General features: G+C 32.9%; 1 protein-coding gene across 2 annotated transcripts; it reads left to right on the top strand.

The window, feature by feature from the left end:
* The first annotated feature begins 8,904 nt into the window (after positions 1–8,904).
* LOC147072331 (uncharacterized) lies at positions 8,905–12,524 on the top strand. 2 transcript variants are annotated; one of them, XM_085947419.1, is made up of 13 exons: positions 8,905–9,158; positions 9,243–9,441; positions 9,548–9,725; positions 9,815–9,916; positions 10,209–10,277; positions 10,372–10,440; positions 10,563–10,637; positions 10,731–10,802; positions 10,946–11,028; positions 11,165–11,227; positions 11,379–11,453; positions 11,663–11,704; positions 12,392–12,524. In XM_085947419.1, exons 1-13 carry the CDS (start codon positions 9,127–9,129, stop codon positions 12,434–12,436), a joined length of 1,104 nt encoding a protein of 367 aa, XP_085803545.1. In that variant the 5' UTR covers positions 8,905–9,126; the 3' UTR covers positions 12,437–12,524. The 2 variants fall into 2 exon arrangements, with proteins under 2 accessions (XP_085803545.1, XP_085803544.1); XM_085947418.1 differs by lacking the exon at positions 12,392–12,524 and having other exon boundaries at positions 11,379–11,681.
* The last annotated feature ends 14,292 nt before the right edge of the window (positions 12,525–26,816 follow it).

The following is a 26,816-nucleotide window of genomic DNA, read 5'->3' as shown; positions in this document are numbered from 1 at the left end:
TTCTTCCCGATTAAATTGCGCATTTGAAATGTGGGAACGATTCGCGTCCGAAGGAGCTTAATGCCCCAAAGTGTAGTATTAAACAGTAAGAAATGAACATTTGCATTTTCTACAATCTAAAAACACCCTTGGAAAAATAATGGATACTAGAAATAAGTGCTTTATTACACCCTGCGGAACTATAACTCAATAGATAAGAAAGTGTTTGTATATTTATAATATTATTTTTGTTACTTATCTACAAGTAGTCAGCGATTAGGTACATAGAGGATTTATAAAAAATGGTTATGTGCGTAAAGTATTTACAGCCATATTATCACGCTTTTTATTATAGATTCATTTATAAGTTAATGATTAATGGAAGAATCGATAAACAACATTATAATGATGTAAAAATAAAAACTTTATATCTATAATTACCTACCAACATGCTGTATTATAATGAAATATATTTACTTCTCTATATTAATATGAGCACATATTTATCTTAATCAAATAAATATTATGTACCTAGATAATATTGTTATACAGATAGATTATATGAAACATAATATTATGTTTAATATAATATATTGAACTGTCGTTGCTCGCATAGCCAATCGGTCATGAAATGCATTTTGGTCGCCTGAATACAAAATCTTAAAAACTGATCTCCCATTTTATTTTAAGCGTAAAGTTTTCAATTAATTAGTGGTAGAGTATCCTCCACGTAACTTTGCAATAATTGTACACAGTGTCAAGATTTGTGTGCGTATTAGCGTACTACTGTGCGTAGTAGTATTAGTAGAGTAAATGCCAGGCACTTGATTGGCTGATTTCAAAAAATATTTCTAAATAATTTAAAAAAATCTATTCCAAATTGCAAGGTTACGTGGAGGGTAGTATACTAGTGCTCACATGTGCGTGTGAAATATGGACCATGAATATAATTAAGAGAAAAGTAGCGCTACGTAGCATAGAAATTACATGTTGCACATAACGCAAAAAAAACACAAAATAAACCAATGGGCTGGACATTTTGCTTTATGAGTGGATACTTGTTAAACGAATGCCGTCACACAGTGGTACCCAAATGATTCAAGCGACCCCAGGGGCGCCCAAGAACTTGCTTGATCGACGAACTCAATAACTCCGACAGATGTACGTGCAAGCGAAGAACTAAGGACGAAGAATAGTGGAAGGAGCCAGGGGAGGCCTTTCTTCAATAGTGAATTGATTCCGGTGGATATATAACGAGAAATATTGAAATTTATTCAAAATTACACGTCAATTACAAACTCCAATGGTCCTACAAGATTACCGAATATATTTGTCTACAATATATTGTTATATAACATTAAAATTGAAGATAGTCTGCATACGTTGACTGACAGAAATTTAAAAAATGCCATATACATGGACATCTAATAAAAAAAATATGGCTTCATTGTTAATTTTAATATGACGATGTAATTGTATGGTACCTATTATTCTATTATAGGCGATCATGTAATGTGAATGTCTAAGATAATAAAATATAGAACAATCATAAATAATAAATCATCGTAGCCATAAATTGACAGACGATAAATGAAGCAATAGAATGTGAGTGTATGAAAATGAGATTGTGAGAATATGAAAATGTGAATGTAAAAGAGTAATATCATGTTAACGCGCGTGTTTGAACATGTACCTATCCGAAAAAAAATAGTTTTTTTTAAACGATACATGTTCAAACACGCGACTTGAGATGATCTTACTCCCTACTTCATTTATCGTGTGTCAATTTATGGTTACGGCCGTATGTTGTAGCTTAACCATAGGGAAATGCCAATAGAAATGGCGTATCTCAAAAAAATACTACCTCATTCTTAGGTCAATAATTATTATAAAACAATCATTATTCGTAGGATGTTTATCACATTTGAATGGTCAAAGACATTGCTTATAATCAATATCTTTTGAATTATCTTCAATTATTTTCGTGCCCATTTTTTGAATAATAAAATGCCTAATTCTTGTCAAATTTGGAATCACAGAGATTATAAAATATATATTTTTATCATAAATATTTCACTAAAATTATAATGTTAACATTAATTTTACTAATGGTTTTATAAATGCGTTTCAAAATTAATAAATCTAAAAAATCTTAACACCACTGCACATGGATGAACTGAAATATGACTAATATTCTAAAACATTAGATCGAGAGGTTTAAAAGAATACTATTTTATGTAATAAAAATACTTTATGCTGTCATCAAATGTTTAAAATAAATATAAAGAATAATAAGGCTTCAAAATTATATAAATAGATTATCTGCAACGTTTAAGGAATGTCCAGGGTTTTGCTCTGAAAATACCATAAAATTTCTTTTTTGACCTACGTTGGGCATGTGGGCCGTTAAGACATTCGTGTATTGTAACGACAGTACCAAGGCAATAATATAATGCATGCAGATAAAATATATACCTCCACTAATTTTAGCTAATCGGTGAATAATTATCTTTTGTTAAATAATCATAACGATACCTTATTATCATAATAATTATAATTGTATTCCTTTATAAACATTAATCATTAATAAGTGGTCTGAAATTACTGAGGATTATTAGTATCGAGTTTCAATTTACGTTAAAATATTCTATCTACTGCATCTAATGTGCCAAATAATTTCAGCCTACCCTTGATGGTGATGGTACTACATAGACGGTATTAATTAGAATAGCTATAGTACCAATATTATAGCTAGTTACATGATTAAATTATTTTTTCTTTTATATATTACTTGAGGCTTAAGTTGAATTCATACTTTTACTATGCTTTTACGCAGCGTTCGAAATAGAATATTTTACGAATATTTCATGAAAATGTTAACATAGTTATCTAATTGCTTGTGTATTTTATAAAGATAATTGTGTTATGCCGTCTCCACATTGGCAACAAGTTGCTGGCAACCTCATTAAATTTCGATTAAAATAATTTTTGGTCAAACAAATTTTGATAATTATCGTGAAATTTAATGAGGTTACCAGTGTGGGCAAACTTTCAGGTTTTTACGTTAAATGGCAAATCTAGCTCACTGTCAAATTAATATGTCCACGAGAAGGAGCGATAATTTTGGTGACGTTACGAACCGGAACGGCGCTCCGGTGCGTTCCGGTCCATTTCGAGCCCTGATTTTACGTTTTATTAGTCCCTCTGTATGGCGGAGAAGTATGAACTCAGACGAATTCCGTCTTCTGAATAATGGGTATATAGATAGATGAAAGATTCAAATATTGTGAAAAGACAATATATGAAATGACGTGGTACTTATTAGAGATAATGAAAAGAAAGGCTAGAGCTATTTATTACATACGATAATACGCATAAAACTGGAGTATTCTGGCCACGTGGTTAGAGGTTGAGATCAAGAATTCTCGAGAAATAATCAGGAAATGTGAATCTCGAGAAATAAATTTTCTGAAATCTTGAGAATTCTCATATCTCGAGATATCATTAATGAGAATTCGAGAAATGATTACTAGATAAAAATATCAAAGGAATGCTTAAACGGAAAAATAAAGCTACCGAACGGAACTGATTATCTATGTTTATTTCGGCGCTGAAAAGTTTTTAAAAGGCTATAAAAAATGTCTTGAACTCGATTTTAAGCGGATTCTGCCGCAGAAAATTTGGTAAATTCTTGAGAAAAAATATTCATAAATTTGAGAATACTGCGATTACAAAAAACGAAAAATATCGAGAAATCACAAGCTCTTCATGAGGTACATGATGAAAAATACCAACTTACGGAAAACTCTAAGAAAAGGATGTCCGGGCGGAAATCTCTATGATGATTGGCAACTTTCGTAGAGAACGGCGCAAGAAGGAAGAGAAGATGTGCCTATCACAAACTGACTATATTCAGTGGTCGGATTATATTTATAACGGTGTGCTATATATATTTCCGTATCCTAACGTTAGTACATTGGTGTATGTCGGCTGATATTCGTGCATGTTGATTTTGCTGGTATTATAATGTAAATTTACAGTTTGTATTAATTTAGGTGTTGTCGTATCAAAATATTCGCATTACCAATATAGACGAGGCTTGAGAGAACAGAGTTATCGCGTGAGGAATATTAAATCGGAAAATTAATTTTCACATCTACGTACAAATTTGCTAAATCGGCTTGTCACTGATCGCGTTATATGTGAAGTGTTTGAGATATTAATGCTAAAACAACATCGTCTTGCAGGGGTTCTGGTTTTATTCGCAATGTTGAAATTAACACAACGATAATTTGATTAGGAATTACTAACAATTTTCTAGCTCAAAAACCTACACACTGAAGAGTATAAACCTTTTTCACATTAAACACATTTCGTCGTTGTAGGATTGGTTTGTCGAATAGACCAAATTTCAAATGTTTAGGAGACGAAATACAAATTTGATTATCCTATATTTAAATACATGAAGGTATTTAAATTGTTGTTTTTACAGCATATGAATGCTGTTTTCATTACAAATATATTTAAAGAAAAGGATGGTTCTGGTCCATTTAGATACAAAAATCATTCTGCATTAAAAGGTTGATTTCGACAAAAACGGATATTCGACAAACCAATCCTATAGCGACGATTTATTGTCTCTAGATCCATTGTGCGTGCATTATCGTTATTCAAATTTCAAAATTGGGACTAAAAATGTGCGTTATTTATTTTTTATCAAGTCTGAAAAGAGACATTCTCACTAAGCATAAGATATCCAACAGACGGTCAAATGAACATTAGGAACTCATTCTTTTCACCAGACAGCTTTTACGTGTTCGATGTGGTTAAATCGGTCGTTACATAAAAATAATTACAAGATAAAAATAACTTTTTATATACCACGTTTTTAAATTTTCTGTTGAATCATATAAACTTAACAATTCTATGTATTAAAAATTCAGGCCAACTAAGGCAATTGTCAACAAATCATTTTTTTGCTATTTTGCAACAAACAAACAAATATAAAATACTGAAATGTCATTTTGATTTCCATAGTAACGCACGTATATATTAATAATTTAGTTGCTAGGACCACCCACTTAGCAACCAATAATAGTGGATTGGATTACGGATTTCTTCCGAAATAACTTTTCATACAAAACAGAATTAACTGAAAATGAATTCAATTCTACTTAAAGATGGGTAAAAGTATTTAAAAAAAATGCATTGGCATCGTGTTCTGATAATATATTCTAAAAGTTTCAAATGTCTAGCTAGTCGGGAAGTTAGTTAAAAATCGATTGCAAGATTTGTACTGGATAAACAACGATCGGACAAACAAGAATAAGCCCTAAGAAAAACGTGGTAACTAATAGTGTGCTATTGGTACATTGAAAAATATTGTCAAATACGTTTGGACGATTCCTTATTATATACATGTACATGGCATAGGATTTGTTATGTTTGTTCATTTTAATACATATTCTCAATAATAATGGATTGTGTATTTGACAGTCTATATATATATCGACAATAATTGACTCGGTTTGCCTCTTATATAGGTGGTTGTAAGCAACATTTGAATTAATAATATAAAGTTAAGGGTTTCAGTGCATGTTGAACATGAATAAGGAATAATCAACGTAATATGTAGTAAATAATAAAAAAATCGGTGTGTGTACTTATGTACGCGCGTTAGAAGTTATGCTTATTTGGCGTAACAAAACTTGTGATAAACTAGATTCTTTGACTAGCTCTTAATTATCTTGTTAAATTACACACTCAAGAAAAAGGACCGCTTTTTGGAACGCCGTTGGTTTATTTCTATACACTTTAACTTATATTACTAAATTATATAATTATTTATCGTTGTTTTTATTTTTAAAGTAACAACTGCCACTATGACGTTTAATAGTTTGTTTACGTAAGGAATTGCAAATGGCCGACAATAATAAATTCGCTGCCTAGCAACGGAAAAATTCTAAACTATAATATTATACTGTGTAATCGTCACGATTGCAGTATAATTCATATAATTGCAGTCGCGTAATGGTTGTGCGTTCAGCTGATATCGAATCCAATCGAGTGTGTTTTTTGTGTGTAAAAATAAATTATGTGTTACATGTCACACGCCAAAAATACACTCTGATCTGATTTTCCAAACGCGCCTAAAGAAGTATAACTTCAAAAAAATCTTTAATATTTTTAGAGGAGCATAGCGTAGTATGGATATGTGCATTCTGAGCATAGCGAGTAATGATAAAAGTTAATTGATTTGATGAAGGAACAGATAATAGCATGTACTATATTATACGACTTTAAAGTATAATATGGCATGTCCTTATAATAATTAATAGCACATTGTTGTGGCAGGAAAGGAAGTCTGTTTGATTTAATACTTAATAATAATACTTATTATCTTATGGTTATCTTTGAAAACAAGTCCACCTACAAAGATCCACTAGGTAGGTACCTATGTATAAATACTAAGTTTCGTTGTGCATTTTTGGCCGTTACATATACAATAATTATATTCGATATGAGTCCTTTTGTCTACATATCATACAAAAAGACTTATTTCCTAATGGGTTCATATTAAAAGGCCTTTTTTATGGTTTTGACTAAATGGGCTTGTTTTCATAATATGTATTCAAAATACAAAAATTAATATAATACCGAAATATTAAAAAAAATCTCGGTACAGTTCGGCTATGAGGAATACAGCGGAAAACGCATTTTGAAAATAGCCAATATACTAAATTATTTGTTAGGTTACCCTTACCTAACCTAACCTAACCTAAACTAACCCAAACTAACAAATAATCCAGAATATCGGGTATTTTCAAAATGTGTTTTCCGCTGTATTCATCATAACCGAACTGTACTAAAATCTCTATTAGAGAAGACCAAATTTATGTTTGAAACCTTTCTAAATAATCACTCCACAATTATCTACCAAGTGGCATCTAAATGGTAGAAAATTCTGTTGGATCAATGTAATACTTAAGTTATGCGAAAGTACTTGACAAATAGAGAAATTCAATTAATTTAGAGAGGGTTTCATCCAGCAGTGGATAGAACCAGGGCGTTATAATAACGATGACCATGATATAATAAAATGTTAATATTTATAATTAAAAAAACCTCATTCTTTCAATATAACTACGTGTGGAAGGGTTAACAATGTAATCCGCAAATAATTAAACACTGTCAATACTCTACCACCTATAAAATAGTCACAGGCTCCCCTTTAATCGACTATCAGAGTAGGCTGATTCAACATGAAAAATATTCCCCACGCTTTACGCACCGTTAACCAGGTAACGTTCACTTATCTCGGGCGCCGATTGAACGTCGTGACGTCGACGACGCCTACTACCTGGCGGGCGTCGCCACTTTGATTAGCTTCAAACAGCGTCGCTTTATTGGCGACCCGAGCTTAAGCAATGAGATATACATATACCATCTATTACCAGAAGTACTAAACCTTTTTACCGTTAAGTAATCAAAATGCATATAATAATTTTATTTTATACCTATAGTTATTTTTGACAAAGTTAAACTCATTAGGTATGCTTTATCTACTAATGTTTTATCATACACCTCGATTTTTTTATTAATTTATTGGATATTACAATATTACTGGAATAATAGAATATTATATTGTCTCTCACACTAGTTCATCTCGTTTTTTCATCACTGTGGGAATAAAATTCCTTTTTTTTATATAAAAAAAACTTTAGTTGTATTATATAAGGCCTATATTAGGTAATATGACCATTCACCATAGCCGACTGACACCGGATAAATGGACTATGAAAATATAGAGAACACAGCAGATGAATTAATATTGCGTGAAGAAATATTCGTGTACGTTGCTATAGCAAGTAGACAAGTAATTCTAATAATGAAGTATCTACATATTATAATATATGAACATCTTTTCAAATTGTTCATATTTTGAATAGTTTACGTTTTCATCATCGCTTAGTATAATATGTTTCATCGATTTAAGTGATTATTGTACTGTTCATAAAAATATACGTAAATACTTCTCTCACAGTCAATTAAATAAATGTGCAATTCGATTATGATTTGCGCGCCTTTTATTAGATATACTTGAAAATTGTGCGATAACTGACTTAATGTATTAAATTCTATCTATATAATATAAGTACTATAATAATATACTTATTTTAGTTCGAGCTAATTTTTGTCATACAAAAGGTTTTCAACTCATGTTATAGACATTGTTAACTGAATCTAATAACGGCGGAATCACGGGCAATTGATTCTAGTCTGCTTGTTGGTCGATGATTAAGCTTACGCATTGCGGATTATTAACTAACCTAAATATACGTAGTTCCTCTTTAAGGCACTTTATCTATAAATTTCTTATAGTGTAGACTATAGCTCAAGAGGTGATATAAATGATAAAAATGACATCATAATATAATAATAGCTCAGCTTACATATATGTAACATACATAATTTTGAAAACACTTAAATAATAATAAGAAAATATATTACAACCAATAGAAAAAATCTTTTTGAAAAAAGTAAGACACCCCGCAGAAATTGTACCTGCATCTCTCGGGTATCGCGCCCACGCACATTGACCACAATGCTAGGGGAGTCATACTAAATTACGACAAATTTTAACTAATGGCTTTATAATACTTACTGAAGCGCTTTCTAAATTGAGCTACCATTTAACGATCGGATTTTGTATTTTAAATCAAAATAGGTATTACTTTAATTACTAACCGACGTTACGGATCACTCCAAGATTTTTTGTTGTAACTTACATGTAGGCCTATTCTTAACAATTATCACTTTAGCACATTTACGATGTTACCATTGGTCCAAGTTAACACATTTGTTATTCTCGCACACTGTCAATATTATCACTTTAGCGGCAGCTAACTTTCATATCCGGTTTAAACGGCTAACTCCGGCGTGAAGTACGTACGTTATTTGCTGGTATATTATCTATGATTTTCTGACTTCGGTTAAAATCGGCCATGTTCGTGCAGCGTTGTCTCTGGTATTAATACCCGAACGCCGCGAGCTTCGTTTATTCAATGTCAAACGTCAAACGCGACTTAATAATACTTCAGATATAACCGTCAATAATCAATCGTAACCAAACATATTATAATTGTCATGTCTAATTCGGGAACAGCGGTGATACCACGGTAAGAATATATAATTTAAATATTTGTTTATTACAGTGAATGTGCCAATAAATAACTTATAATGGTATCTTTTATGTATTTCAGTGTTGTAGTAACTCGCGGGCCGCGGATTACGACCGCACAAAAAGACCTTCTCGTGCAGTTAATGTACGAGAACCAAAACTTAGCTCTCGGGAGATTTTATGGTCCACTCGGGGGTGAAAGTATGGCGCGAGACTGGAAACGTGTATCCCGGCAATTAGATTCTATAGGCCCATCGAAATCAATTGACCAGTGGAAAACTGTAATTATAAATACTTAATAATAGTAAGCTAAAGTTTAATGTCTTAGCACTTATCAATGTTTACTGGGTAATGTTAATCTTGACACGTTTTATTGTGATTTCCCAGGTCTGGAAGGAGATGAAACAAAAAGCGCGGAAGAAGAATGGTGACCGGGTCCGCGCTTTAAGTTCAACGGGGAACTGCCACCACGCTGTGGAACTGGATGATAATTCAATCAAAATATTATCCATAATCGGAAACAGTTCCTCAGCGGGGTGGTCCAACCACGAGCTTTGTTTGTCAAGTAATGAATAACAATAAAGGTGCAAATATTAATTGAAAATTATTTTTTATTTATATGTATTTAAATGTATTGATTTATTTTTATTACAGCCACAGACACATATGTATGTCCGCCATTGGAGTTCGTCGATGACGAACGAATGGCGGATACATTGTCTTCGGCTGAGGTCACCCCTTCGCCACCACCTAGAGGTAACATAGCGACCTATTGTTTTGGTATAATAAATAGTGTGGTATGTTTGCAATTATTAGGTATACTATGAAATGTCATTGATTTATTTGTATTGCATCCCGTAAAACACCAACACGTCCTGTGGTTATCGCATGTCACTCGGTGCCAAGCTTTGAGGGCATACCCAGAGGTAATAGTTAAATAAATATTGTCTATAGGTAATATAGCGACATTTTGTTTTGTTATAATAAATTGTGTAGTATGTTTGCAATTACTGTTTTATGTAATGTCGTCGAATTATTTTTATTACAGTTACAAATGGATGTCCACTGCCGGACTACTTTCGGTTAGCCGAAGACGTCCCTTCGCCACCACCTAGAGGTAACATAGCAATATTTTGTTTTGGTATAATAAATAGTGTCGTATGTTTGCAATTATTGTTTTATGTAATGTCGTCGAATTATTTTTATTACAGTTACAAATGGATGTCCACTGCCGGACTACTTTCGGTTAGCCGAGGACGTCCCTACGCCACCACCTAGAGGTAACATAGCAATATTTTGTTTTGGTATAATAAATAGTGCAGTATGTTGACAATTATTTTATTATGTCATCGATTCATTTTGATTACAGTTACACAATGTCAATGATTTATTTCTATTGCAGCCCGTAACACACCAACACGTGAGGAGGTTCTCACACGTCACTCGGTGGTGCCTAGCTTTGAGGGCACACCTAGAGGTAATAGTTAAATATTGTTTGTGTATAGTAATATATATTAGAATTTATTTCCAGCCAGCAATATTAAACATTATCCGTCTATTTGTATTGCAGTCTATGATAATCACTCGGCCGGTGAAAGTCTGACCCGGCAGGCGACAGAGACGCCTTTACGGCCCACTAGAGGTAAGACATTTGACATAAAACAAAAATCATTCAAAATTCGTCAGTTAGGTTCCACTTAAAAAAACAGTCAGAACATCTTCGGTTTAGGGTTTTTTTTTGTATTTTGGCACATATAAAATGAAATGTGAAAATTTTTATTACAGCAGCGAGATTTAGGCCAGCATCGATGCCGCTCGGTTTGGCCGATACTCACAAACTTATATCGGAGGGTAACCGGATGATGAAGGTACTATTATCATACATTCATTATATAATATGTATATATTTTAACTGTGGTATCAAAATACCTTTCACGTAGGCATCGTGAACGTTTGACTGCATACATACTCGCTTTATACTAATATTATATTATATGTTTATAGTCCATGGAGGGGGCAATGACGTCAATGGCTACAGCAATGACGTCAATGGCTACAGCAATGACGGTATGTAAACAAACAATAATAGTATATTTGAAAGTCGAAGATGGCATCACTGCGATATCAAATGAAAGTATATCGGAAGAAAACTATGCAGTATATTTGTTAAAAAGCAGTCCAACAAGATTCATAATATGTTTTATAATTGTTTTTATAGTCACTGTCAACTACTGCGGCAACCATGATGGCGGCATCGGCAACCACGACGACGGCATTGGTGTCCGCTTTGACGGTATGCATAATATCAATATGTATATTATATTACCTTTTCTGTTTTCAAACTTCACCAAATATATCCCAACGAAGGATGTTGAAGAAAATATTTAGCCAAAACAAAAGAACTCGACTGATTGTTATACAGACTATGATTTTGATTTTTTATAGAGGTGTCCTCACTCAATTTCAAGAAAACTTTATTAATATGCCGATTTATTTTTATAGGGCATTGAGAAGTCACTGACGCGGAATTCCCCAATGTATGTGGTAAGTGTTTGTCAAAAAAAACAAGTATAAAAGCATTACTAACAATTTGTTATTGTTAAAATAATACAATATAATCTATATAATCTAGCCACCCCAAAAACCAGACAAATGTCCAATCAGTGAAATCAGCGCATTATAGTGCATACATAGAAAATATGGTAAAAATTCAAACAGGTATTTCATAAAAACAGTTTTTATTGAGAAATTTGTATATTTATAATCAAAATCAAGAATATATTAAATTATACATATTTATATAAGTACTAAGTTTATTGGAATGAAGTGACACAAACACTTTCTTTCTTTGAGTGGCATTGCAATGCATGCCGGGTACTCGCTAGTTATATGTAAAATAACCATAAAGCTAACAAAACCACCACATAGCGTATAGCACTGTTTGTGACGTAAGCAATCTGACGTCTCACGTCATTCAAAATGGCTGCTACATCTGTCACTTCAATAATGGATTCCGTACAGCAATATGCAGCAGACATTTGTTGCTGGATTGATGGATTCAATATTTTAATTATTATGATAGCTTGAAGCGATCAATCGGATCAATTAGAAATGTCAAGAAGCGTTACCGGCAAAAACTGTATGTATTGCCATATGGAAATGTATACAGGGGAATACTCCTTTCGTACAGTAGAATTATGTAATCACATAATCACCTGAAATGTTTATTAGATCAATCAATACCAAGAGGAAACAGAGAATGATGAAGGACAATGACAATCTGCTCATTCAGTGCTGACACCGCGACTGGCCATTAGATATAATTAACATGATATTTAAATATTAATTTACAGGTCAGCAGTGATTGTGTTATTAATTTGAATATGTTTTCAACTTAAATCAGGATTTAAATAAATTTGATGAATTGTATAAATATGTAAGTACTGTTGTTTCATTTATTATCCTGCTCCCTCCTCCTATCCTCCTTTAATGTATACGAAATACGGGTTAATGTTAAACCAAACGAAAATGTTTGTTACTGTCAATGCCAGTGGCGAAGGGTGGGGGTAGGCTGTTAAGATCCGCCATAAATAGTGCACACTAAACTTTAAGTTAAAACTCTTTCGTTATGCAATCGTTCCATTTCCAATTTGACCAGTGATTCGTTAAATAATAAATGTCATCTCATAAGCAACAATAACGACCTCGACACGTTCGCTACCATTCGAATTTGAATAAAAATGGGGGCCCTGAAAAGGGCCTTTTGTACGACGATAGATGGATTATTGCATGTAATCATAGACGATACGATTTTTTTTCACGTCTTCTCAGTCTTCTTGGGCAAGAGCACCGCCTGGATATTGGGCAGCACTCCACCCTGGGCGATGGTGACGCCGGAGAGCAGCTTGTTCAGCTCCTCGTTGCGGATGGCGAGCTGCAAATGACGAGGGATGATCCTGGTCTTCTTGTTGTCCAACATTAGCTGCATCTCCTTCGTATATCATATATACGTTTGAATACAGGCTAAATTATTTGGCACATACATGTGGAACGGTGTGGAATGAGTTATTGAGCGCTGAAAACGAGCCTGTCCATTAGATACTGGTATAGTGATTGTGTTAATCGTCACCAAAATAGATGTCAACAATTCGTTGACGAGTAGCATATGCCTCCCTTAATCTATTTTGATTCCGCGTCTCATTATACACGAATTCCGATAGGACAGGCTCATCAACAGGTTCTAGATTCGGTATCCTGAAAAAGAAAGAAAAAGATATGTGTTAGCACATGACAGACTCAGTCCAATGTCACATCTATTTAAGTAATGTTTTCATTTACTTGAAACTTCAATAATTACCTATAATGTTGCATCATGTTGTGCAGAATACAACACGCATATATTATCTTGGTTGCCTTCTCAGGTTTATAATGGAGGGCTCTATCCCCTCGAAGGCATCTAAATTTTGCTTTCAACACACCGTTCAGTCTCTCTATGACATTCCTTGTTGAGCAGTGGGCAGCCGTATAGCGAGCTTCAGGTGAATCTACCTCGGCACGTAGAATCGGAATGAGCATATATTTTTCTACCGCATACCCTGAATCACCTGAAATGTTTTTTGGATCAATCAATAACAAGAGGAAATGAAGAAGGACAATGAACAATGACAATCTGTTAATTTTAATATGTTTTCGACTGAAATCAGGATTTAAATAAATTTGAAATGTTTGTTAAGATCCGCCATAAATAGTGCACACTAGTAAAGTTCGACATACCCAAGAGAACAAAATTTCCAACTCTTTCGTTGTGCAATCGTTCCATTTCCACTTTGACCATCGATTGATTAAATATAAATTGGTCATGAACACTGCCTGGGAATCTTGCACTCACTGCCAGAATGTTCATGTCCATATCACATACCTGCATAAAAAAAATGTCGTGTTAATGAATTGTTTGTTTGAGTTATTCGTAATGAAAGTATGGTACTGTTCGGTTAAAGCGGATACAGCGGAAAACGCATTTTGAAAATAGCCGATAAACTGGATTATTTGTTAGGTTAACCTAACCTAACCGAATCCAACCTAAACTAACAAATAATCCAGTTTATCGGCTATTTTCAAAATGCGTTTTCCGCTTTAACCGAACAGTACCGAAAGTATTAAACATAGTAAAATTAATGATTTGTTACCAATTGCACATTTACAGTAAAATTTCCACGGTAATTTTTAAATGATTCTGTCTCCAAGTGTGGCGGGAAAATGCGCACATGAGTGCAGTCAATGCATCCGATGATGCCTGGGAAATGAGCCTTTTCTTGGAATCTGAAATAAAAACAAAGTTTTACCGACACATAATATTGCAGTTCAATCATTATTTGCTTTTTTACTCATGTTGTTGGTACTCTAGTTATATGTAAAATTGTATAAATTGGTCAGAGGGTATCAACACGACACTAAATATAATGCATTGGTTGGTAAGTACCTACCTCCTTTGAATTCTGTCACGAGAGTCAGCACTGTTCGGAAACTTCAGGTAAGTACTGCCAAGCACTGATATTATAGCATCGGATACATTTCCAATGCATCTGCTCACTGATGGCTGGCTCATTGTGCAGAAGAAGTCTTGGCCAACCCCTTTTTGGTAACCTCCCTCTGCGTAAAAACGCAAAGTAGCCAAAACCTAAAATTCAAGTAAAGGAAACAAGTTTTTTCAATAACATAATATTCAAATCTTGTTAATCTGTCGTGGTGAATGCTTAAAGATGAAGTAGGTAGGTATTTACATGTGCTGTTGTCAAACTGAGTAAATGTATCTTACCCATGATGTTACCTATCTTCCGCTGTCATAAAGTAGGGTTAAGTATAGCTACTAAATGTCGAAGTAATTTGTGACTTTAATTACCTGAATTTGGACAGGAATTCCTTTGGGTATGCCTCTCATCAACACGGAGTCCAATTTGGTCACTATCTCGATCACCATTTCTTTCGAGAGTCTGTATAATTGTCGAAAGAACGTGTCCGTTACATCAAAAGGATTCTGACTATCGCGTATCCTCCTTCGCTCTATATTCAGCGCGCGTATCTCTTGTACACGCTGTCTTCTTACTTCCTCGGCGTGCAAATGAATCGCAAGAATAAATGCCATTGCGGTAGAATGTAGAAAAAAGATAAAAAAATATTACGAACGAAATTTTGACATCCGCGAAACGATCATCTATGATTCTAACCATAGAATCCGTAGAACCGAACCACAAATTGTGGTTTGAAACTTTGCATATTATCTTGCATCTCAATTTTCAATATGTAAAATTGACATATTTTCTCTCGTTCTCGCAGTAGCACGGCACATCGAGGTGCCGCTAACTTTGACAGGGATATGGGTTAACTTTCTTACGCAAATGACCGCGAGAATAGCAAATGTGTTAATTTTGATAATTTTATCATAATTAGCCGTTTTAACCTTTTAACACATCCGTTTGGATACGTTAGAATAGCCCCGTTGAACTTGCTAATAATTTTGAATTTACAGTTTTTTTTTGTATGTGGCTGTACACACTATTTTAAAGGTTAAATAGTTTTAATGTATCTACCTACATAAACACAGTTATAATTTCCTTTAAAGTCATCATTTTATTATAATATTAACTGTAAAATAAACACATGCCATTTTGATTTACAATATTAACCTACTTATATAAGTTATTAATTTATTATTATAAGACCAGTTGTCATGTATCTATGGATCGGAGACCTAGTGCATGACTAAAAATATTGAAAGAGTGTTGGGCTCATTTAAGCGTACGACATGGTATCTTAGGATCCATCAAATACACACAGCTGGGGTGGATATTAAGATACCATTACAAACAGTATGCTTTGTACAGTAGGTATATAAAATTGGGCCGCTCTAGATGGCTGGGCCATGTACACAAGATGTACGAGTCACGCATGGTAAAGAAACTCAAATTTAGGAAGCCGGAAAGCAAATGAAAACCTGGTCAACTTCGCACCTCGTTGGATTTAAATACCTTAGACATCTTAAACTGGGGGGAAGCAGCTTTGGACAGACCTGGATAGTGACAAATGCTGGAGGAGGCCAATATCCACACAAGGTTGCAGCGCCAGGAAGAATATTAAAAAAATGCTTAAAATTATGCCGGGACTAGAGCTAGTCGCCAGCAGCGAAACAGAAATTGATCTCGACTGCTGATGATGATATATAACAACTGTAATCAATATTTTTTTCTGAAAAAATAATTCTTTTCCTTTCCGAAATATTAGTTGGTAGGTACGTAGACAAAATAATTTAAGTAATTTAATTTTAATGAGGCATTCGGTGATATAGTACAGTTCTTGGTAGTAATTGAGTAGCCAATATACTTAAACTCGGTTCCGTTCAGACTCGGCGGATTCCGTGCGAATGAAAACCATGCGCTCTGATACGCGCGGAGCCAATTTGAAGTATATTATATTCGTTCACACTTGTCCGCGCGGAACAGTAAGTTATCCGCCCAATACGTCAACTGCCAAAAAAATGATCTCGCTCGGAATTCGCACGGCTCTATTTCTATGAAATGCCTTAGTTGAGGCATGGAAATGATGGAAACCGTGCCGTCCGAATGTGTTGTGGCAACGGAGCACCTGGACACGGATATTTTATAATTATTTTTAAGTGGAGAAAATAATTCTTCCGCAAATAATTCGTCGAACGATTTTATCGACATTGAAGCGCTTAGTTTCAAATCCCTCTAAAACGGTTTTTGAAAATTTTAAAATTAGATATGTATTTATATGGACGTTTTGGTTGCCTATATGCTGGCCAAAGATTGACCTTTAAAAAATGCCAAAAACCGTCAATACGTATGATCAAAATTTAAGGTAAATTCCAAAACCCGCTAAAATGGTTGGGTGTGCTTTTCAAATACCCCTAAAATGGATAAGCCAAAATACTCTATAGAATGTATGAAAATACATAAAATTCACAGAATTAATAGATATGAATTTTTCTAATTTTTATCAAAACTACCTACAATCGTTTTTCTCATTTTTCTCAGAACTACCTAAAACCGTTTTAGGGGGTTTTGAAACTACGCGCTTCAAAATAATGTTTGAGACTTTCACGGTTGTTTTTATCGTAATAGTTTCATAGGTTTCCACGGCGTGTACTTCTTGCTTCGTTCTGGGCTCGTTTCAGAGGCCATTATCTCTTAATTATTATTATTATTAATATATCTCTTGATAATGGACTCTCCAACGAGCCAGAAACGTCGAGGAAAGAAGTAAGAACGTGTGGTGGAAACCCAAGAATCTATTACGATTTTATCGACATTCTGAAATAATTAAAGAATTTTTATTAACATTTTCTTAATTTGGGATATAAAGCGATAGTGGCCATCTGTAAGCATTAATATCATAGGTGCAACCGATACTGCCCTTTTCTTACATTGAAGTTACGAGCTTTGTTTATGCGCGGAAACCGCGCCTTTATAAACAACTATCAATTTCCGCGCGGTTCAATACGCGCGAAATGTACCGTGTCTGAATCGAGTCTTAAATACACTATTAACATTAACCCATTATAGTTAAGAATCATTATATTTTCGCTATCTACACGTGAAACCTATTACAAAGCACAACCTATTTTAATTGCTGATTTGAAAAATTCCGTAAAACCGTCCTTGTGTAAAATAAAAAGCACCAATAACTGCGGCAGTTACATCGCATTGTAACAATCCGACGGCCATTCGAGTAGAAATTTAGATCCACCATTCGACTCGTTAGGACACCGTTCAGTCTGATTAGTTCCGCAAAGCGAGCCGCAAATTGTAAGTAATGATATCGATTAGATTAGATAGCATCGCGCCGATGCCATTGTCGCGGTAGTCCGCACTACAAACCGATGCAGTAGCGAAACTCTGTCGAGGCCCTAATAATAATTATACAGGCAACTTCAACAATTTTATTAAATCAATAGATGAGGTGTGAAAAATAAATTGACACCATGCCGCATATATTTAAGTCTGCTCGAGGTTTCATAATTTTATTGTCTCGTAGCAAGTAAGTAGGTATATTATAATAATATGAAAGCGATGGAAAATAAAATACACCAATTGAATCGTAATTAGGTTCAAGTTACAACATAATAATATGATAATATTTAGTCTATTATAATAGCCCTATATTTTTGACGTACCTACCTAATTCAAGCTTAAAAAAATATACTATTAAATATTAAATAATATAAATAAATAATACACTTGGTATTGAGCCCCGTCAATCGAATCGAATATTTCTACAAACATCATGCAAACGTTTCGTATGTATGTATAATGTCAGTTGGAGCCGGCCAGGAAATGTAATTTAAAGAAATACATTTTGTATTTCTTTAAATATAACATATTATGTACAATAATATTATGTTAGTTGGGTCAAATAGAAAAATTAATCAAACAAACATACTTTGATTTTTATATATAAGGTATAATACTTAACAGAAGCTGATAATAAAATACTGTTGATATTTAAAAAAAATACCAATATAATAGTATTTCAATATATATATATAATAGAAGTGAAAACAAGTGGATATCTACTTCTACGGCACCGTCAACGCATATAATTTATATTAGATTTATTAAACAAATATATTAAAATCCTCCACCATGTCATTATACGAGGGTGGGTCAATAATTCCTTAGAAAAAAGCATTAAAACAGTTTTTATTTTTGTATTTTTTTTTTATTTCTCAACATAATCTCCTTGGAGCTCAATACACTTGGTTAGACGTTTCTCAATTTTTTTTAAACCGTCAGAAAAATAAGTTTTCGGAAGGTCCTCAAAATAAGCATTTGTCCGATCGATGACTTCTTCATTTGAAAAAAAACGTTGTGGGAAAAGGAAAAAGTCACTGGGGGCTAAATCTGGCGAATACGGTGGGTGGTCGACCAATTCGAACTTCAATTCTTCAATTTTAGCCATTGATCGTAAACATGTGTGAACACGGGCATTGTCCTGATGAAAGAAGATTTTTTTCCTGTTTAAATGAGGCCGTTTTTCTTCAATTTTGTTTTTTAGCTGGTCCAATAAAGATGCATAATAATCCCCTGTTATAGTTTTTCCTTTTTCCAAATAGTCAACGAAAATAATTTCACGTGCATCCCAAAATACAGTAGCCATAACCTTACCAGCTGATTTTACGGTTTTCGCCTTCTTTGAACATGGTTTGCCTTCGCAATCCACTGATTTGACTGTTCTTTCGTCTCGGGAGTATAGTGGTGTATCCATGTTTCATCTACAGTCAGAAAGCGACGAAAAAATTTATCCGGATTGCGTTGCATGAGCGACAACAGGGCTTTAGAGGCCACCACCCTATTGCGTTTATTGTCGACTGTGAGCAAACGCGGCACCCATCTTGCAGAAATATTTTTCATGCCCAATTTGTCATGTAAAATAGAAATGACGCTACCTTTTGAGATCCCTGTAACCTCAATTATCTCACTCAACTTTAATCTTCGGTCACTTAACATCATATCGTGGATTTTATTGATCATTTCTGGTGTAGTCACTTTTTTATTTCCTTTGCTGTTAACCCTTTTATATTAAAATGTTTAATAACAGCTCTAAACTCAATTTTCTCCATTTTCCATTTTTCCATTTTCCACAAGCATTTTTTTTTTTAAATGTACGAGAAACACACAACAACCCGACCAATCTGATTGAAACTTCGCAGCATACTGAATCGGTAGTGCCGCTGCATGAAAACAAACCGCTTACAGTACTAGTCGCGCCACCTGTCGGCTTTTCTAAGGACTTATTGACCCACCCTCGTAACACCAAACCGTCTGCAAAACCTAGCGAGGCCACTATTTATCGCTAGCAGGCTCTTCTAGTATACATAATTAACAGTTAAAATAAAAAATCTCTTGATTGATAGGTTCGTCGCGATGAGTAATTAGTTTTAAAATCTCTTTGTTTTCTATTTCTTTGTAGTAACGGTTTTTAATCAACACTCATAATCCATATAATTTAATAATAACTCACAAGTCAGAAAAATTAATATAAACTCTGTCATAACAACGCTAAAAGGATAAGTCAATCAAATAGCACGCGATGCCTTAAATTATTCAAATTAAAAGAATGACTTTTATTTTTTCTTAATAATTATACAAATTACTTACCTCTTTGCATGTGAGTAATAAAAATAATATGACTCATTTATTGAATAGGTACCAAACACACTTTATACAAGAAGTAGTACATACCTATACATATTAATAAAAGTATGTTATATTTTGTCTAACATGTTGGCAGATAATATTTTTTAATTATTTTTAATCATATTACTCGTCAATTTTGGTAGAAAGACTATATTAAATTAATTATGAAAATAAAACAATATAATGAGTACTTATTTTATTTAGAAAGAATAATCAGAACCGGTTTCATTTGCTTCACTGAGATATCAACAACTGATACCATACACATTACATTACAACTATTTGTACCTATACGATTAAAACACAACTTTAAAATGTCTTAGTACCTATATTATTTAATATCTGTAATATTGTATCAGTTGACGATGTTCCACTGAACCGGACGAAACTGGTTCTGATTATTATTGAACTAAGTAGAATAATATGTACTATGTACATATTGTGATTTATTTTAATTGAATATAATATTTATCTCATTATTAAAATAATATAAACACATAACCTTGTTGATATGTTTGGCTTATATTTATAATAATTAACAAAGGTTTTTAATAAATATACGGTTCCTATTTTTTGAAGAAACATATTAAAGTTGATTAATTTATTAAAATAAATCAAATTTTCTTATTTAATATCATTCACACAGAATACAACTTTGGAACATATTATCATGTCAAGTGTACGAAAACATTATTTATCCAATTATTAATTAAATTTGATGTGACGCTCACCATAGCATGCTTATATAATAATATAATGTACGAGATAAAAGGGTCCAAATACCTATGGGTGTTTGTAATGTTTTACCTGTTCACCCTTCGTATCTTACCCCCTTAATTTAGTGGTTGAGTAAATAGTTAACAGCCAACTCTTTTCAAAAAAGTTTCTTATGTAATTTACATTACATACACTATGCTGAGTAAAAACACATAATCTGAAAACACCTCAGATAAAAATCTTTTTGAAAAAAATACGACACCCAGCGAAATTCGAACTTGCATCGCCTGGTGATACTTTCTACAAAATATATTATATATTTAATCTCATTATAAAAGTGATTGATAGTCATTCGGTCAACATATTAGATATTATAATATACACATATTGCTAAACAACTTTCTCTTTAGCCAGTCGCTGTATTGCAACCTGTGATATACGGTATTCAAACTGAATATCCTATCACTCGTACAACCTACCCGACATAATTAATTACATTGGATTAGGCACGTCATAATAATTTGCTTCTTTTTATTTTCTATTAATGTATTATATTTAATTGTTTTCAAACTGAAAGATTTTTTAAGAAATTAATTATAAAAAATATGAATTAATAGATAAATAAACCAATTTTACACCAACAACACAATCATTTCAACCCTAAAAAAGAAAAAAAAACCCTAAACATACACAGACGGATTATTTTTTACTCTATTTGAATGAAGATATAAAACGGTCTCGCTGTCTTCAGTTGGCATAAGGACCCTTATGGGAGGCTAAGCAATTTATCAACAAGCAAGATGGGATTATGTGCTCCGATTTGATTAACTGTAGAAGGTCATCAGGGTTGTAGACAGTCGTAATTGGATATGTAAATCTGGTTGTGTATGACCCATTTTACAAGTGCTAATTTTGCATTCAACAAATTGGCCCAGATTGCTTTCTGGTTAGGTTATGTTTAAACGATGAAAACTATTCATAAAGTAAACGCTTGGTTTAAATTAGTATTAGTAAACTTGCACACAAAGTAAGTAGATATTATTTTGAAACCAGATATATATATAAATTATAATATAAAATTATAAAAATTCATTTGAACCCCTTTTCCTATCTTTCTTTAAATCTATATAATATATAATACGTAATTTTATACCACAATAAAAAAAATAGTTTAAAAATCACAATCAACCAGAAAATTTGTTGGATAGGTATCACGTATTTTTACTTATCTTATATAAATAAGACATGGACTACTTTCTTACTTATAAATACATATTATTGAGAATTCTGTCAGATTCAAATGCAATCTGAAAAAGTGAATAAGAATATTATGTGTATGTAGGTTATTTCTATCCATAGTAAATAAACGTGCAAACATCGAGAAGCTTTACAGTATGTTAAGTAGCTTTCACATTTGAATAAGTATTGAAAGGGTATTTTGTCTAGACTTTACTGTTATTGTGTATTACCTACATGTCAAGTGACTCATAAATAAAAAAAAATGAGGTCATTATTCTAATGTGGAGTCAATAACATGTAATCTTGCATTTATAATAAAAAAAATATGCTCCTATCTGTAGAATTTTTTTATTTTATGTTAGTTAATTTTGATTACTATACTAATAATATAATAACATATGAAATAAACTAATCATTCTCGTTTAGTAAGCCATTTACGTCTTGTTACACAAATTTGCTTACTGCATGCTGTTCATTTCCAACATTATTAAATTTAGTCACTAACGCTAATGTATATGTTAATATCGCAGTAAAAATATATATTGTATAAATTTGTCGAATATTTTATTAACATAAAAAAGGTTTCCCTGAATGATAACAATAAAATATATTTTGAATGTTTAGTTTTAGTTATGTTATATTATCTTAACAATAATAAATTTCAGTGGTTTAAGCTTTTGATTCGTTACTTATTCATCTTGTTTGTTGTTTTATTCGAAATACCATACTCTTGATTTTCGTTTCGTAAGCTCTCGGTGCACGAGGCATAATGTCTACTGATGCGAACTTTTTCCTTTGCGTAAGCTTTAAGCTCCGGGGGGCTCTAACGAAGGCCTACGACGTGAGCCTCATAAAGCGTAACCCAGCCAGCGAAGGGAAGCGGAAGCTTCCCGCGACTGGTTTTGGATGCAACCCTTTATTGTTTCAACCACCCTCTCCAATTAACTATCTATTTACTTAGCGGAGGGGTACGAAGTTTTGATTTCGTTCAATGATGTATTCGGCGGTTATCATAACATAGGACTGTGAAATGTTTATTTCTGCATTGTACACACAATCCTGTATGTTTGTATGGGAAACCTGTTCGTCAGGGTAGTGTTTCGTTAAATAATAAAAAATCATTTGCTAAATAAACAAAGAAGGCTCTGTTGTGCATATACTGATATTTTTATAAATAACCAACGTTAAACCTTTCACGTTTTTTTTATAAAACAACGTTGATTAATATAAGATATGATTTTTCTTTTGTATATTTATAGTTATATTACAAACATTCTTGAATGTGGTAATATGCTATTACTGCATTTTAGACATCTGTCAAACTATTATGAAAGTTCCTTATCGTTTGTTTTCTTTCACAGCTCGATTTAAATAAATGACTCATTTATTTGTCAGTTGATATTTGAAATAACGTGTATATTTTTTCTCGGTTTACCCCTTTTAATACGTCTCCTACCTGCTTCAATATCTTCGACACATTTAAGCAAGTTTTCACTCATGCATCACAGACACATAGATAAATCAAGACAAATATATATTGTAATTGAGAAAAATCTTAAGGGGCGTATACGATAAAGATGCCACATTGTGAGAAATGTAGGAATAACTAGGATCGTCATATCGAAAAAAAAAATATCGTTACTTTGACGGCCTACGCATTATACGATGTCCTCTCATCGTCTCACACGTGAAAGTGGGTCAACTTCGTTAGGCAGGCCATGTCTTAATAATGGAAGACAACCAACCACTAAAAAGTCAATTTTTCAATATACCAGAAGGAAAAAGGAGGGTCGAGAGATATACACTGTGGTTAAAGTATGTAGTAATAGACATATCATCACCGAAACTGAAGAGATAGAGTCTGCTGATGGCAGATAGAACACAGTAGAGATATTCTCAGACAGACACAATACTGATAACAAATGAATAATTTAGAGTTATTATTAGTATTTCTTACACATAAAATTTCATCAAAATATATTTTTTTATTTAAGTATGTATATATATATTATTTTTACTTAATATTATTCGTAATATAGTGTATAACGTTTTTATTACCGTTATACTTACACCTTTCGTGAAATAAACAGTCAATTCAATTCTAAACTGGTGTAAGTGTCATTTATTAGTTTTAAATAAATCTATTTTGAAGGTTGAATTAAAATGTATGAAAAGTTGGTTTATATGGAAAAGCATAATAATTTAGCGTATCAAAGTCTTAATATGATTGATAAAATAATATGACAATAATTCTTACTGAAGAAAGACCAAAACTAAACAATTTAAAAAAAGTATTATTTCCATAGTGAAATACAAATTTAATAATTGATAATTTATTAATGTATTGTATGCGCTTTCTATGGACAAATTATGAAGTTATGCATTTATGAAAACGTGGGCCACGTATTCAAATCTTGGGTCTGGCAAATTCACATGTTGTTTTTTAAGTGTGGTTAGACCCACAGTATTCATAGATTAAATAACTGGCTAGCATCCATTTCTCATAAAATAAAATCTGATTAAAAACCCCCTTCTTGAAACAGCCAAGATCCACGTTGGATTGTAGAAATAATTTAAATATATAATATAATAATTATGTCCAAAATTAAACACATATTATGTACAGAAATATTATTGCGCCGTTTATCTATTAGTCTTATTATAATGTTTTAATTTAAATAATAGTGTACTTATACTAAAACTCTTGCGTACTAATTTACGAGTAATACCCTTGACAGTCAGCCTTAGATAAAAAAAAATGAATATTTAAATTTCTGAATTACCGAACCGTTAAATTTATTTAAATATACACGTTTATTGGGGAGTAATATGAACCCCTTAGTTTCACCGTTTTTTTTATGAATGACTATTAAATGGTCAAATCTAGAAGTAACCATAGCGTTAAACACTCAATGTCGGTATTTATTAGGTAGGCTGTTGTGAATCGCGGTTTATGTTTCACCCTTACCGCAGCGACGCAGGAACAATGGCTAGCGAGCGGCTCGCGTGCAATGTCATCTTCGGCAGGGATATGCCGCGGTACTTCATCGCCCTACCTTTGTATGTATATTAAAGAGGGTTTCACATGACCCTTATTCGACTGACAGTCTCAATATTTAAATATATTATATTACAATAATGTATATTGTAAGTAATCACTTAAATGTTTTATTTTTTTCAGTGTTCAGGAAACAAGAAATATATAGGTAACTATTAAAAACTAATAAAGAGTAAAGACTATTATATCTTATATAAAGACTCAATCTGATTTCGGTATATATATATAGGTAACAAATAATTTTAATAAAAAAGTCGAAACTGATTTCTTTCGCTTAGACAGTTTTTTAAGTAACCTAACGACTGACAAGGTAGTTATCTTAGTTTACAACACCCGTCACAAGAAACAATACCAATGATAAACCTTTGTAGTAAGTAAACAATATTATCGAATAATAATAAATAGTTTTATATATTAAAAAAAATATATTATAACGAATATAATATTATATAGATATTAGAACTATTTCAAGGATTATAATAGATGAGTTAAAAACTTGTGGAACGGATTTCTATAAGCCATTTTATTTTATATGGGTTAAAAAATTGTGTGTTAATCATACTTTGTAAATCTAAATAACATTATACATTTTCATAAAATGATCATCATCATTGGTTGAGCTTTTTAAGTGGACTGTAATTATTTCGAGGGATGTTGAGGAGGTCGGATCTAGGGGTGGGAGCGATGGAATAGAATGCCAGACACTGACCATTGTGATGATGTATGATGGCTCCGTGGTCTGGTTTCAACTTTCGCTCGCGCGGTGTTGTTGTGTTGCGTCACCCGGTTCGTACACTCCCGCACTTTGTGACACAGTTTTATGGATTATATGTGAGGGTGTATGAATGATGATGATAGATTATGAATGAGTCTGTATCTATTGAGTCAATCACTTAAGCGACGGAAAGCTATTAGAAGCCCGCTCACGCCCGCTGTCGAGATGCAACTGAATGTTCTTTGTAACACCGTCTCTCATGACCCGTATTTGCTTATTGATTGTCTGGTAACAATAACACTGGGAATTATGAGGTGGGTGAGGAAATAATGAGTGGAATGGGAATATAAATGGCCAAACCAATCATAATAATAATTACACCATTATAACCAAATATGGATGTTCTGCACCTCCAAGAGACGTCGCATCTCCCACCTGACTTCACGGGCTGGTTCCATTGTCATACCATCAAAGATACAGCATCATTTTGGTATATTGACGTGTAAGTTTTTCATCTTTGTAATATAACCTGCCGAATGTAATCGCCCCGCTTTCATGTAGGTATAAAATAATAAGCGGATCACCGTATAACGTAATGTACAGTAAAGTTCTTGATTGTACTTTAATCGGCATATTATGATATATTATTATCATTCATACTTATATTATTTGTGGGTCAATATGAGCCTGATAAGGGGTTTTTTTTTTTACATA

This window comes from Rhyacophila brunnea, unplaced genomic scaffold (assembly GCF_057557595.1).
Source record: "Rhyacophila brunnea isolate RB1 unplaced genomic scaffold, BYU_Rbru_1.0 scaffold_2, whole genome shotgun sequence".
Lineage (NCBI taxonomy): Eukaryota > Metazoa > Arthropoda > Insecta > Trichoptera > Rhyacophilidae > Rhyacophila > Rhyacophila brunnea.
This window is presented reverse-complemented; position numbering and strand designations above follow the sequence as displayed.